Below are 16,123 nucleotides of genomic sequence, written 5' to 3' on the forward strand. Positions count from 1 at the left end.
CAAAACATTTCATGTGTCACCCGCACAAGAGCCAGTCCAGGGGCAATGGCAACGATCTCGCTCAAAAGATTTCATGTGTCGTCTGCACATGAGCCAGTCCAGGGGCACCGGCAACGATCTCGCTCGAAAAACCTCATGTGTCACCCGCACAAGATCCGGCCCAGGGGCGTCGCCCACACATGAGCCAATCCAGGGGCACTGGCAACAAACCCGCTCAAAACTTTTCATGTGTCACCCGCACAAGAGTCAGTCCAGGGGCACTGGCAACGATCTCGCTTGAAAGATATCATGTGTCGCCCGCACATGAGCCAGTCCAGGGGCTCTGGCACGATCCCGCTCGAAAGATTTCATGTGTCGCCCGCACATGTGCCAGTCCAGGGGCACTGGCAACAATCCCGCTCGAAAGATTCATGTGTCGCCCACACATGAGCCAGTCCCGGAGCACTGGCAAGGACCCCGCTCGAAAAATTTCATGTGTCACCCACACATGAGCCAGTCCAGGGGCACCGGCAACGATCTCGCTCGAAAAACCTCATGTGTCACCCGCACAAGATCCGGCCCAGGGGCGTCGCCCACACATGAGCCAGTCCAGGGGCACTGGCAAGGACCCCGCTCGAAAAATTTCATGTGTCACCTGCACATGAGCCAGTCCAGGGGCACCGGCAACGATCTCGCACGAAAAAACCTCATGTGTCACCTGCACAAGAGCCAGCCCAGGGGCACCGGCAACGATCTCGCTCGAAAGATTTCATGTGTCGCCCGCACATGAGCCAGTCCAGGGGCACTGGCAACGATCCCGCTCGAAAGATTTCATGTATCGCCCGCACATGAACCAGTGCGGGGGGCACCGGCAACGATCTCGCTCGAAAGATTTCATGTGTCGCCCGCACATGAGCCAGTCCAGGGGCACCGGCATTGATCCCGCTCAAAAGATTTCATGTGTTGCCCGCACATGACCCAGTCCAGGGGCACTGGCAACGATCCCGCTCGAAACATTTCATGTGTCACCCGCACAAGGGCCAGTCCAGGGGCACTGGCAACGATCCCGCTCGAAAGATTTCATGTGTCACCCGCACATGAGCCAGTCCAGGGGCACCAGCAACGATCTCGCTCGAAAAACCTCATGTGTCACCCGCACAAGAGCCAGTCCAGGGGCACTGACAACGATCTCACACGAAAGATATCATGTGTCGCCCGCACATGAGCCAGTCCAGGGGCACTGGCAACGATCCCGCTCGAAACATTTCATGTGTCGCCTGCACATGAGCCAGTCCGGGGGCACTGGCAAACGATCCCGCTTGAAACATTTCATGTGTCACCCGCAGCCAGTCCAGGAGCACTGGCAACGATCTCGCTCGAAAGATATCAAGTGTCGCCCGCACATGAGCCAGTCCAGGGGCACTGGCAACGATCCCGCTCGAAAGATTTCATGTGTCACCCACACATGAGCCAGTCCAGGGGCACCGGCAACGATCTCGCTCAAAAAAACCTCATGTGTGTGTGTGTGTATATGTTTATATATATCGATGACCACTAAGTGGACATTTAATGTGCTAGAAGAAGATCACATGTTGTGTCTACTAAGACCTAATAGTTCTCAAAAGAAATTCAGCGAAATACCAAACCGTATGCGGGCAAGACAGTGAAAATTACATAAATAAAACATTGTTTTCCGTGGAGCGGTTTCGGAATTAATATTTTCTTACCAAAAATATCTGTCCCTCTTCAGCACGAACTGCAAGAAAATCATAATTCTCAGAATCTTATACAAGTTGTTCACCACCAACATTGCTGGAGTTATCTGACATCTTAACAACAAGAAACTCAGAAATCCACAGCCAGCTAATCTCCACCCTAAAAAATTAACTCAGCTCCCAGCACCATACATATAAACCCAAAACACTAACTGATCCCTCAACAACACTAACTTTCATAACTCCAACTATAATTCCACTACTAATACTTGATCCTTGATTTACCACAACACCCAATTATACCTCTTGCAAAAATAGAGAATGACTCAGAAGATACCACCAGGCATAATAATTATCATATTATACATCCCCATGACACCTACCTGAACATCTTAACAAATTCTAATCTTAACGCCAGCTATAATAACGAGCCTAAATGGCAATCCCCTTGCAAGTTCACCTGGGGTACCCCCTACAAAACTATGTAGCTTCAGACGCCTAACCTCCTGTCCTTTAGATAACCGCTGTCTCACAAAAAATATTGTTTATAAGTGTACAATATCAACAGCCAACTATAATTACATATATATTGGCTCGTGTAGCACCACCTTCAAAGCTAGAGTGAGCAACCACTACTCCAGTTTCAAGTCCCAAACGAAGTTCAACAGGACATTGTTATCTCACTTTACCAATAAACTAAAGATTGATTCAACTCCTTACGCTCTCAAATGGTCCATAGTCACCCACACCAGCCTATACAGCACCTATAATAACAAGTGTCATCTCTGCATAGCTGAGGTCTTAACTATTTTGCAATCCATGGATTCGCTAATGAATGCAGCAGTATAATTTTTACCTGCAAACATCGATCACTAAATCCATTCTCAATATACAAATAACAACAACCTTGCCCCGCCTTTCCCCCTAACCTTCATAAATTTTTCCTCTTATCTACCCTCACTACCACTTTATTCTAAACCAACAATATATTTTCCTTTTAATTCCTTATTATCATTTAAATGCTTCTCTCTGTATTTTTCCTTAGCATTAAAAAAATTTTTCCACTTATTTCACCTGCCTCCCACCTTCTACCCCCACTCCCTTCATAAACTTACAAGTACATATGCCAACATACACCTCTACTACTCCATACTGTAAACATTCACTGCGAACAATATACATTCCTCAATTGAAAACTAGTAGTAGCTGCCATGATTCTTCCCCATTCTCTCTTGCTTTCTTGTATATATTCATATATATATATATATATATATATATATTTTCTCCCCCTTAAACCAAAAATATTTCTCTACCCTCTTCCTTCGACATCATTTTTTTCTAATACCACTCCCCTTCCTAATTTCTGTGATTTGGCCAAAGCAACCCTATTGAATACTACTGATCAAATGACCATGCTTAATTTCCTCATTCTCTCTTGCTTTCTTCATGCGCACTTTTTCTCCCCCTCAATCAAAAATATTTTGCCACCCTTTTCCCTCCACATTATCTTTTTTTCAAATATCACTCCCCTTGCTAATTTTTGTGATTCGGCCAAACCAGCCCCATTGAATACTACCACTCAAATGATCTTGTTTAAATTCCTCATTCCTCTCACTGCCTTATATTTTTTCTTTTTTCCTTCTTTTAATCCTTATTTCTCTCTACATTTATATTCTCCTCTCTTACTACACATTCTGATTGAATCTTCCATGTGTTAATGTACTTCCTTGCGACAATGTAAACTTTCATTTAATCAAGATACCCTTGGCCTGAAGAGTAGTCTGCACTATACACCTCACTTGGATATTTAACCCACCTATGCTAGCATGGAAGGCGGGTGTTAAATGATGATAATGAGGTTTTGCTCGCTATGAAACATATGTAGCCCAGATGTTATCTACTCCATTCCTTAACTTTGTGTGTGTGTGTGTGTGTGTGTGTGTTTGTGTGTGTGTGTGTGTGTGTGTGTGTGTGTGTGTGTGAATATATGTATGTATAAGAATAGTAGGTAGGTAAGTATTCTTTGTGGTGAACAAGGAGTAAACTATAGCCATACAAAAGTTGCAATAAGATCACTTGCAGACTAACTAGAAATATAAATTTTGTATGTGGTAGCTGCTCAAGCACAGAAAGTATCCAGTGCACATGTAAAGCAAACTCCCTCCAATACCAAGGTGGCTTGCTAAAAATAGTTGATAGCTTCTGTTACCAGAGGGACTTAATTAATTGTTGTAGTGGGTGATCTGGAAACATAGTAGCTAGAGTAAGAACTGGCTGAAAAAGTTCAGTGAGTTATAGGACTTGAATGCAGAGGATATGTGAAGACAAGAAATGTGTGTTATTAATACACTTGTGAAGCAGAAGCTATTCACCTGTGATGAACACCACAATGATTAGCATATTCACATAGTAAGAATGAATATGCAAATCTTCATTTTGTATTTTGCTGTTCAATGCATATGAAGATCTATTATCAGTTGGCAGCTGATCACAGATCAGCAAAAATTTCTTTTATTGAAATTAGAAACAAAACCATCAGCTTTTGTCAGATTCATTGGTCCAGTTCCTTTTGATTGACAGCACAACATTTTGAAACGCTGGTGTCCCAGAATCCCTTGTAGTAGTGAATTAAATGTGTTATGAACACAGCCATTGTAAAGGAGAAACTGTTCTTCTGTGACGAACACAACAGTAATTAGCTTTTTTTGTTTGCATCTGCTAGAATGTATTAAGAATAAATTTCGTATTGAATCTTGCTGTTCAGCATGCATATGATGATTATATATATCTTTTTGTTGTTATCTCTTTTTGGGATCTGCCATCCTGTCAAAGTGGATCCTAAGTACCTGAAGGTGTCCACTTCATCAAGTCTCTTGCAATTCAGCATGATACTTGTTGCTGTGTTCTGGCTGTTACAATTAAACAAGATCTTGCTCTTTTTGGGGCTGATCTCTATCCTCTGTGTTCCTGATAGTTTTCCAGTCTGGTGATGAGCTCCTTTCGTTCTACTTCACTGCTTCCTAACAAGTCAATATCATCGGTAAAGTTTGGGTTGGAAATGTGGCATATTCTAGTGGAAACAGAGCGGTGGGAATTTTGGAGTGTCTCCTGCATGATGTTCTCCAGGAAGATATTGAAAATCAGTGGAGTGAGCTGACATCCCTGTTGAACACACTCTGTGGTCCTGAAGAATTCTTTGATGTTGTTCAGAAATGCACTGTTTAAGTTTTCATACAGTGCTTGGATTATTTTGATGAGTTTGGTGTCAATGTACTTCTTTGTTACTTGCTGCAACCCATTATGCCAAACACGACCAAAGGCCTTTTTGAAATTGATGAAGTTGTGATAGAGGACAGACTGAAGCTGCAAATGTTTCTCACTGAGCAGTCTGATTTTAAATATCTGCTCCACAATACTCTTTTTGGGCTTAAATCTGGCCTGTATTTCTACTAGGATTTCTTATGCTTTCCCCTTAAGTCTGTTCAGCTAAACCATGCTGTGATGGCTAATTAAGCTGATTGTTCTATAATTCTGTTAGAACATTGTCTTTCTTGGGAATGGGTATCATTATTAAATGGATCCACTCCTTTAGCCACTATTTCATCTCCTCATACTGACAGGTAACTGTTAGTGCCTTGACAAGCTTTGGCTCTCCATGTTTTAGGAGTTTTGATCTACTCCTGGGGATTTACTGTCTTTGAGCTTATGTTTTGCCTCTTCAACTTCCTCCTGGTAGAATTGGAGTATCCCCAAGTTCTCTGTTGTTGCTCTTGTAATTATTCAGGATGTTGATGCTATGTTTAAGTTCATGATTGTAAAGGTCTTTGCAATGTGAAAATCTATTTTTCGTGAGAGTAGGGTGAGGATTTTCAGAAAATTCACATGTTGGCTTTGTTTCCTCATAACTTAAGGAAAAATGGGTATTTTGAAATGAAAATTTCTACAACTACGCTTTAGTTGGTGTAGCTTGTAATTATATTGGAATTTGTTCAGAGTGTGTAAAGTATGAATATATAAGAATTTCATGTGAAAAAAAAATAGTGAGCATGCACACGTACATACTAACTCATTACAAATTTTTTCAAAATTTCAAGTTTCATTTTGCAGATACATGTGATGTGTATCAGTATGTATGTGTACTGTTTCACTAATTCTTTTTCAATTTAAATTCTGATATAATCATAATTTACACACTCTGAAAGCTATTTGTAGAAAATTTCATGAAAAAAATACTCATTTTACTGATGGTTATTAGAAAACGAAGGTGATTCATATAAATTTTCTGAAACTCCTCTCACTACCCTTGTAAAAATAGCTTCACAACAAATTCTTATATCATCAGAATCTACACAATGCACAAAAACTGTAGTCTGGTCATGAACACTTCTCTTTGGCCAGTTATTGTATATTTATTGCACATGTGTTACTGGAAGTAATATGTATTTTTAAAATTTGACTTTGTTTGAGGCAGATTGAGCTGGGATTTTTTTAACATTTCTTAAGCCAGGATGAGTGTTGGTTTCATCACTTTGAACCAGAGACAAAGAAACACCTGTCCTCATCTGTTCCAAAGTTTTTTGGAATGCGAAAAGCATTATGTTTATTGACTATCTTCAAAGGATCTACACCATTAAAAGAGAGTACGATGCTGACTTTCTGAGGCAGTTATGAAAACTGTCACGATCAAATGCTCAGGAAAACTGATGAAAGGTTTCTTGTTTCATCAGGACAGTGCTTCAGTACACAAATCCTTGATTTCAGTGGCTGCGGTACATGACTGTGTCTTTGAAATGGTTGATCACCTTTCTTGTTCTCCTGATTTGGCCCCCATCTGACTATCATCTGTTCCCCAACATGAAGAAATTTTTGGCTGAGAACCAGTATCACAGTGATGATGACATCATATTTTAATGAGATGAAATATTCTTCACCAATAGGATCCAAACTATGCAACACTGATAAAAGAAGTGTGTGAAGTGCAAGGGGGACTATGTTGAAAAATAAACCTCATTTGGTTACATTCCATGAGAGTATCTTGTTAAGCTCATAATCTTTTCAGCTAACCCTCATACAGTAGAGACACTGATACATTGTAGTTTACTGCCCAGTCAGTCCTTATAGAACAAGTCTATGACCAAAAGCATTCCAGCCGCAGCCTTGCTGCTTTTTTGTATATCTATAACTGAGTTGGGTGTATAGACATTCACTTGGTTTGTGAAATTATTTACTTTTCTGTCTGTTGCAAATTAAATATTGTAATTAATGAGTTTTTTACCTTCTCTCAAGATTCTTCTTTGCTTCTAGTACCTAAATCTTTATTTCATCAACTACTTAGATATCTACTTAATTTGTTCATTTGAAATTAAATACATGTCACTATCCATACATATCAACAGTCTACACAATGACACCTATGTTTTTAATGCTACTCTAAATGAAATGGATGTATATACAATCCATGTTTTAGTGGTGTACAAATGTTTGCTGAAAATTTAATAAGATGCCTTTCTTGCTAGCAACAATAATTACAGGCTAATTTTGTACTTTTTGATGTCATTTCTAAAAAGAATTCATTCATTATTAAAATCACTATTTAAATAACACTTGATCATTTTCTGTAACAATTTTATTTCATGAAAAGTGCCTGAAGTGTAATTTTCATCCTTAGAATGCTATTAATTGAAATAAGCTGTGAAATTATTTTCTACATTTAAAAAAAATCAATTGAAGAAATTCACATTTTTCATCTTTACAGTGAAATTTGTCAATTATCCTGATGAAAAGAGAAAACTTTAAAATGCAGTCAAGCAACTGTAAGCAACCAAATAGTTCGAAGGGTAACACCCTTAGTTCATTAGTATTTCGGCAGCATCCTGGTAATCAGTTTTCTATCTTTCTAGTGAAATTTAGGATAAAAAAATAATTTTGCTTACTTTGTACTATTTGAGCACTTGTCAAAAATTCATTTCAATTAAATTTTGTTGTAAATTTTTTTAATACATATGCAAAATATGATCTAATTGATTCTGATATATGAAGCAAATATCTTTTGAAACAAGTGTCAATGTTTAGTTTTTATTGCTTTCATGTTCTTTTTATTTTTATTCAAAACATCTGTTTGATAAAATTCTGTTTACCTCATTGATATTATGTTAATTTGAATTTGAATTTAAAGACAGCAGAGTTTAAAATAACTGTACTTCCATGTAATATATTGTTTCTGGTTTGAGATTACAAAATGTATTTTTAATACTTATAGTGAACACCATTAAGTAGAATTTAAGACAAGTTTGTCATCTGCTCATGCTTCTCATTTATAACTGTTTCAATTCTCTTACATTACTAATAGTTTTAACAAAGATATGAATATGGCTATACAGTTCTTCATATATCTCAGAGACAATATACTTGATCATGTACAGACATCTGTGATAATCTGATGGTATTGTGAAATAAATAAAATATCAATTCACTAGTACTAATACTACCTAGAAAGGCAACTTGTCTAAAACAAAATGTCAGTGTAACTAAATAAAAGTTTAACAATTTAAAATTTTGTTTCTACAAAGTGTTTAGCTCTTTCAGGGAATGCTTTTAACCTTTCTTTTGTTTTAAGTTTTTTAGTTTACTGAAAACTTATACATAAGCTTAGTCAAAAGAAATCAATACCATGTAAGGTTGGCTATAAATTGTGTATTTTATTTCTTTCTGTATTTGTAAATTATTTTCACTATTAACTCCATAACTTTATATTTTGAATTTTGCATATACAATATTTTATTTGATTTTTATGTTTTCACATTTTATAATTAATTTAATCAACTTTCATTGCTCTATTAAGGTCAAACTGTATAACTATTTTCCTTCTGTAGCCACTGCTATGATAATTGATTTGGCATCAGGAATACCAAAGGATACAGTTCATACTATATCTAACAGCCTTGAGAATATCTTTTCCTTGATCTGTACAATGAGTGGACCATGTAAAATTCCATTTTTCAGTGTAGCTACATTAAGTGGATTCTTTGAAGTAAGTAAATAATTATTTTCTTCTTTGCATTCAGTATAATATTATTAAAATAGTTCTCTGCAATATAGCAGATCTATGGCATCGAAATATACACGGAATGTCATCAATCTAGATGCTAGAGTAAAACTTGTGAAATAAGTAGGAATAAACTGGTGTAATAAAGAAAAATCCCCCAGAAATCTGACTGTACCTTTTATGTATTTTGACAAACTACAAATTTGCTGCCAACTCCTTTTCAGCTTACAGAATATGACCACTTTCATAATGCTATGAAATTTGAAAACTTCTGCAGTTGGCTAGTATTCAAGTGTAATTTTCTACATTTGAGGCTTCTGCAAGTTGTTTTGAGATTCTGCGTTAAGAAACATGAACATTTGATACTGAACTTCTGAGAAGTTACATAAGATTAAGACAAAAACTATGCATATACTTATAGGTGCAGGTGTGGCTGTGTGGTAAGGAATTTGCTTCCTGACCATAAGATTCCAGGTTCAGTCTCACTTCATGGCAGCTTGGGCAAGTGTTTTCTACTGTAGCCTCAGGCCTAAGTTTTGTTGGTGGATTTAGAAATTGAAAGAAGCCCTTTATATGTGTGTGTGTTTGTCCACTGCTAGACAACTTGTGTTGGTGTGTTTATGTCACCATAATTTAGCAGTTCAGTAAAAAAAGGCTGATAGAATGAGTACCAGGATTTAACAAAAAGTTCTGAAGTTGATTCATTTGACTGTAATTCTTCAAGAAAGTGCCCCAACACGGTCTAACGACTATAAAAAATAAAAGATACTTATCAATACATTAAGTCTGTGCTGGAGTTGACAATCAATCTTTTCCTTTGTATTTTATTCAAAGAACAAAGCTGGTGTCCATGACTTTTGCTAGATACCTTCAGTAGGTTATTGGGAAAAAAACATACATGTATGTGAATGTGTGTGTGTGTGTGTGTGTGTGTGTGTGTGTACGTATATGTGTATGTATATATATATATATATATATACTATATATATATATATACTCTATATATATAATATATATCATGATGTCATGGGAGAGAAATATGTTCGCATGGATGATGGTACACTTACACTAATCGAGGCTGCAAAGAAAGAGGTTTGGAGACGCCACTACGAAAGATTGCTCAATAAAGAGTATGAATGGGAGAAAGAGAGTCTGCCGAATGTTGACCCAACAGAGGGACCAGCTATCCGAGTTGACAGTACCATGGTAGATAAAGCAACTAAGAGTATGAAGACAGGGAAAGCCCCCAGCCCATCAGGAATCACTGCAGAGATGCTCAAAATATCTGGCAGTGTCGGCTATACCCTAGTCACCCGTGTTGTTAACTAGGTAATACACGAAGGAGTCATACGCAATGACTAGTGTAGCAGCACCATAGTCAACTGCTACAAAAGTAAAGGTGACGCTTTAGATACAAATAATTACAGAGGTATCAAGTTGTTAGATCAGGTAATGAAAGTCATGGAGAGGGTCATAGCCCAACTAATTAGGGAGAGAGTCAGTTTAGATGAGATGCAGTTTGGGTTCGTGCCAGGGAAATGCACCACTGATGCTATATTTCTGGTAAGACAGCTGCAGGAGAAATACCTAGCTAAAGATAAACCACTGTACCTGGCTTTTGTTGACATGGAGAAAGCCTTTGACAGGTTCTCCCAATCCCTTATCTGGTGGTCAATGAGCAACTAGGGATAGAAGAATGGTTAGTGAGAGCTGTGTGAGCCATGTACAGAGACGCTGTCAGTAAGATGAGAGTTGGCAATGAGTACAGTGAAGAATTCCGGTTAGAGGTAGGGGTCCACCAAGGTTCAGTCCTCAGCTCCCTCCTATTTATCATAGTCCTCCAGGCGATAACAGAGGATTTCAAGACAGGATGCCCCTGGGAGCACCTCTATGCTGATGACCTTGCACTAATTGCTGAGTCACTATCAGAACTAGAGGAGAAGTTTCAGGTGTGGAAGCAAGGACTAGAATCGAAGGGCCTTAGAGTTAACCTAGCTAAAACCAAAGTCCTAATAAGTAGAAAGGTAGAGAAAACACAAACCCCTTCAGGTAGATAGCCCTGCTCGATCTGTAGAAAAGGCGTAGGTAGAAACTCTATAAGATGTATCCAGTGGAAGCTATGGACACATAAGAAGTGCAGCAATATCAAAGGAAGGTTAACTAGGAAGTTAGTTTTTCTATGTGGCAGATGTTCAGATGCAATAAACTCTGAAAATGTGCAGAAAACAACTACTGCCACATACCAGGAAGAAAAACTAAACTTAGTCGATAGCTTCCACTATCTAGGTGACCAAGTTAGTTGTCAGAGTAAAAGACAGACTGTATGACGCATGTGTACGAACAGCCATGCTACATAGCCATGAAACATGGGCCGTGACTGCTGAGGACATGCATAAGCTTGCAAGGAATGAAACCAATATGCTCTGATAGATGTGTAATGTCAGTGTGCATGCTTGACAAGAGTGTAAGTACCTTGAGAGAAAAGTTGAACCTAAGAAGCATCAGTTGTGGTGTGCAAGAGAGACGATTGTGCTGGTATGGTCATGTGGCGAGAATGGATGAGGATAGCTGTGTGCAAAAATTCCACACCCTAGCGGTTGAGGGAACCTGTGGAAGAGGTAGGCCCAGAAAGACCTGAGATGAGGTGGTGAAGCATGACCTTCGAACATTAGGCCTCACCGAGGCAATGACTTGTGACCGAGACCTTCGGAAATATGCAGTGCGTGAGAAGACCCGGCAAGCCAAGTGGGACCAAAATCCAAGGCCTCTGCCAGGGATGTAGCCAGCCCACTTATGCGTACCTTTCCTTCATTGGACACTAAACTCCGTTTGTGAAGACCTGTTGAGGCAAGTGAAATTAAAATCGAACTAAATTCGATGACTGGCACCCATGCCAACATCTCCTTCATTGGACACTAAACTCGGCTTGTGAAGACCTGTTGGGGAAAGCGAAATCGTGATGTCACTTGTACCAATGGAGCGCTAAGAGCACCGTTCAAGTGTGATCATTGCCAAAACAGTTGTCTAGCTTCTGTGCCAGTGGCACATAAATAGCACCATTTGAGTGTGATCGTTACCAGCGTTGCCTTCCTGGCACCTGTGCCGGTGGCACATGAAAAGACATTCGAGTGAGATCGTTGCCAGTGCCGCTGGACTGGGACCTGTGCAGGTGGCCCATAAAATACACCATTTTGAGCATAGCTGCTGCCAGTACTGCCTGACTGGCCTTCATGCCAGTGGCACGTAAAAGCACCCACTACACTCTCGTGTACAGCCTGGTGTAGCCATCTGGTTCACCAGTCTTCAGTCAAATCGTCCAACTCATGCTAGCATGGAAAGCGGATGTTAAACGATGATGATGATGATGATGATGTATAAGAAATTTTGAAATTAGTTCACAGACTCCTCCAGTACTACATTTGTGGACTACAAGGGGTCTGCAGACCACAGGTTGGGAACCACTATCTTAAATCATTTACACCATCATATATATATATATATATACATATATATATATATGACAGATTTCCTAGTGTTATAGCCACCATTTGTTATCAGTACTGAAGAGTGGAGTTCTGTGAAAGGATACTCTTTATGTGGACTGTATTATTGACGGAAACCTTAAGTATGTGCCTATTAAATAATTTTCTCTCTAAATGTTAGGTCCATTTTCTACCCACACATAAGTTAAATATAGAAAGCTATTTAATAAATACAAACTTAAGGTTAATTCAAATGCATGGCTAACAGGAAGAGTATTTGTTTGAATAAGTCCACACATAGCACTAGTGACTGTTGCTCATGTAGAGATAACACTGCATATCTGCTCAATGGTTTCTGTAACACAGAAGTCATTGTATATGATGCAAAAGTCAGGTCCAGAGAGTAAAGCAATGCATCCAGCATATAGCATGATTCAAGACACTATATGTACATTTTTTAGGTGGTAGGCAGTTGAAAAATTGAGGGCTTCTAAATATCAGACTGGTACAATAGAGTGTTTTTGCTCATGAGTTCAAAGATGGTATATTCAGAAACTTACAGTATCCACCAGTTCGTGATATATAGTAAATGTAGTGTATATGATATACATATACATAAATATATATGCATGTGTGTGTTTTATATATATATATATGTATTTATATAAGAAATAATTTTATATTTGGGTATACACCTTATATATATATGTATATACATACATATATATATATATATTTTTATATATATATATATATATATATATATATATATATAATATACATATATTTATGTATATTATATTGTGTGTTGTGTTTTATATATGTACATATACATGTAATATATTACCTACACACAGATGCATGTGTGTATATGTCCATAGGTAATCTGTACACTTATACTTAATCATTAATTAGGTCTTTCAGTTGAGATTGGAAATAAAAATGAATGGGAAAAAAGAAAGAGATATAATATGTTTAATTTCAGTTTATATAATTTCTGAAATGGTGTTTATTGATGTGGGTGATCAACAATAAATAATGATAAAAGAATTTTAAAATAAAAATACCAACTTTTCTCAACAATTCCAAGTGTACCTTAGAATGAACTTTTCTCTCCTTTCCTTGAAGAAGTTTCTTTCTCTCCCATCCCTGTTCTGTGTAATTAGTTATGCATATTTTCAAAGAATTTTCAATTGCTCTTCACAGTAATACAATAACCTCATTAAAACCGTGTTATTAGATTAGCTACATTGAATAAAGCCATGTAAATATATTTTCAATTTCAGATTAGATATTTATTCTGTAAGATAAAGAAATTAAAAAGAGAAATCAGCAATTAATAAAGATTTAAAACATAGATAAGACAAGTATAAGAAAGATAAGAACATTTAAAAAAGGTTGAACATGCCTAATTTTAATTTAAAACCTCATTGGAAAATGGAGTTTTAGTGAATCTCATGCAAACACTACAATTATATTTTAAGCCTAGCACTATTATCTCTAGAATGTAAAAAATATATCTATGATCAAATTTTTGGAGTTCGTATTGGAAAAGCTAATATTTCTAGTCATCAGTATATAAGAACTATTTAGTAAAAACATAGAAGACATCTCAAACGCTAGAGTTTCCTCATTCTCATTTAATGTTCATTTTCTATGAGCTGGCATGGGTTGGATGGTTTGACAAGAGCTGGCAAGCCAGAGGACAAGCTTTAATTTATTCACTTATTGCAGGACTTATATATAAACATGGATATTTTTTACAAATACTTGAATACTATTTCATTTTATATATTTAAAAATTCTCAATTATTTAGAGAAATTAAAACATTTTTTAAAGTATTACAAAAAAATTATTGTTAGAAAAATTATTTCATCTTTAAAGGAGTATCTTTATTTTGAAAAAGATAAATAGAAAAAAATGCATACAAATGTTGAGTATATTTTTGGAAATATAGGTAACAAAACTTAAATCATTTTATATGAACCAAAATACAAAAAAGAAGACACAGGAAAACTTGATAGAATAAAATTTAAAATATTTTATGATATAATTTTGAAGGACATATTAAATAAAAATTGAATTTTCTAGTCATCCTTGGGAACATACTTTTAAAATCAGTTGATTCAATAATGCTATATTTGTCTCTCCACAAAGCTAAATGCATTTTCATCAATTTTGTCAGAGAACATTGTCTATTCTAAGTTTCATATTTTTAGACAAAAATACTAGCATCACTTTTTTAAATATCCATCATAGGAGGCAACATTAGTCTAGTAGTAATTTTGATATTTCTTGTTCAATAAACTCAAGTTCACTGTAAATTTTCCTTTTAGTTTATTTATTATCCAAAGGTGGAATTATTATTAGAGGCAGAAGCAGTGGAGTAGCATGTATAATATAATAGGTTTAAGTATCTAAAATTGTACTTTCAGGTTTTGTAAATTAGCTTAACACAATGTATTTTGATAAAGAATGATAAGAGATAGAGACATTTTCAAAATGAATTAAGAAAATTTCACCAGAAATGAACCCTACTAAAAGTCTTAATAGATTTCATATTATTTTGAATATCTTTTGAAAAAATTTTGTATAATGTAATGTAACGCAATAAATGATGAGTCAACAAATATTAGCACACATCTTAAAGAGGAAAAGACTTGAACACTAATAGTTCTTTGAAAGTTGGCCATTAAACTTTAATTTTTAAGTATGTTTTGTATTTTTAAAAGTTAAAAGCACATCAATAATATTCATTTCTAGACATTAATCATATTTATTTTTAAGGTTTAGAAATGAGTCTTATGTAGTAAGCTTGTTTCTAATATTCAAGTGTGTATATGATTGTATGATGTATAGAATAATTATAATAATTAGAATGTATACTTAATATTGTGATATTATGTACTTGGATAGGGCAGTAAGCTGGCAGAATCATTAGCGCATGGGGAAAAATGCTTTGCAGCATTTCTTCCAACTTTACCTTCTAAGTTCAAAGGATGACTGCCTTTCATCTGTTTAAGGTTGATAAAATAAGTACCAGTTAAGCACTGGGGCCAATGTAATTGATTTATCCCTTCCCACAAAATTGCTGGCCTTATGTCAAAACCTGAAACCAATATTATGTACATGGATAATTCATTTTAATTTACAAGTTTCAATTTACTTAACAGAAAATTGGTTAGAGTTCAGTTTCTCTGGAAAGAAGATCCATTTCTTAATAAAGATGTTAACATGGAAGTCTAAAATTAATCTAAAGTGATGTGTTTGTTGGTTACTAAATTGTCAATTGCTAATCCTTGTGTAAATATCTGCTTGTTCAGATCTATCTACAGGATTCTCACTATAACAATAGTGATTTTTTGAGTAAATTTTATATATTTCAGATTTGAAAACTTAAATATTTTAATAATTATCATATCTTGAAATTGCAATATTTTTTTGGACTTATTTTGGTACATTCATGAATCATTGAGTACTTAGATTTGTTTGGAATTGTGAGGAATGTAACATGCTTTCTGAAGAGATTGTTGGGTTGTCAATCAAATTCACGACACTCACTCTCAAGTGATCGTTGGGCTGTCACTCAAATCCACGACACTCACTCTCAAGTGATCGTTGATTGTCAATCAAATCCACGACACTCACCCTTTTGAGTATCGGCTAATCTTTATGCCATATTCAATACTCAAATCCAACAAGATTGAATTGTTGTGAACTCTAGTAGTTGGTATGAAAGATTAATTAGTGTGAATTTTAAGTCATGATTCCCTACGATAAAATGACTTTACTTTCCAATTGTTCTATAATGTCAGATGTACATAAATAAACTAATGTAGAAATTATTTCCTTTTACTTCATGTTTTTTCAACTTGTTAAATTTATTTCTGTATTGATGAAA

General features: G+C 36.3%; 1 protein-coding gene across 1 annotated transcript in view; it reads left to right on the forward strand.

Moving 5' to 3' along the window:
- Window positions 1-16,123, forward strand: part of LOC106880771 (meiosis 1 arrest protein-like) — a 148,429-nt gene that overhangs the window by 12,318 nt on the left and 119,988 nt on the right. The window contains exons 2-3 of the mRNA XM_014930867.3: window positions 7,450-7,570; window positions 8,567-8,724. Of these exons, the coding sequence (XP_014786353.1) occupies window positions 7,471-7,570; window positions 8,567-8,724 (258 nt within the window). The 5' untranslated portion in view covers window positions 7,450-7,470. The remainder of the gene's footprint in view (window positions 1-7,449; window positions 7,571-8,566; window positions 8,725-16,123) is intronic.

Source organism: Octopus bimaculoides, chromosome 3 (genome assembly GCF_046866305.1).
Source record: "Octopus bimaculoides isolate indiv1 chromosome 3, ASM4686630v1, whole genome shotgun sequence".
In the NCBI taxonomy this organism is placed as follows: Eukaryota; Metazoa; Mollusca; class Cephalopoda; order Octopoda; family Octopodidae; genus Octopus; species Octopus bimaculoides.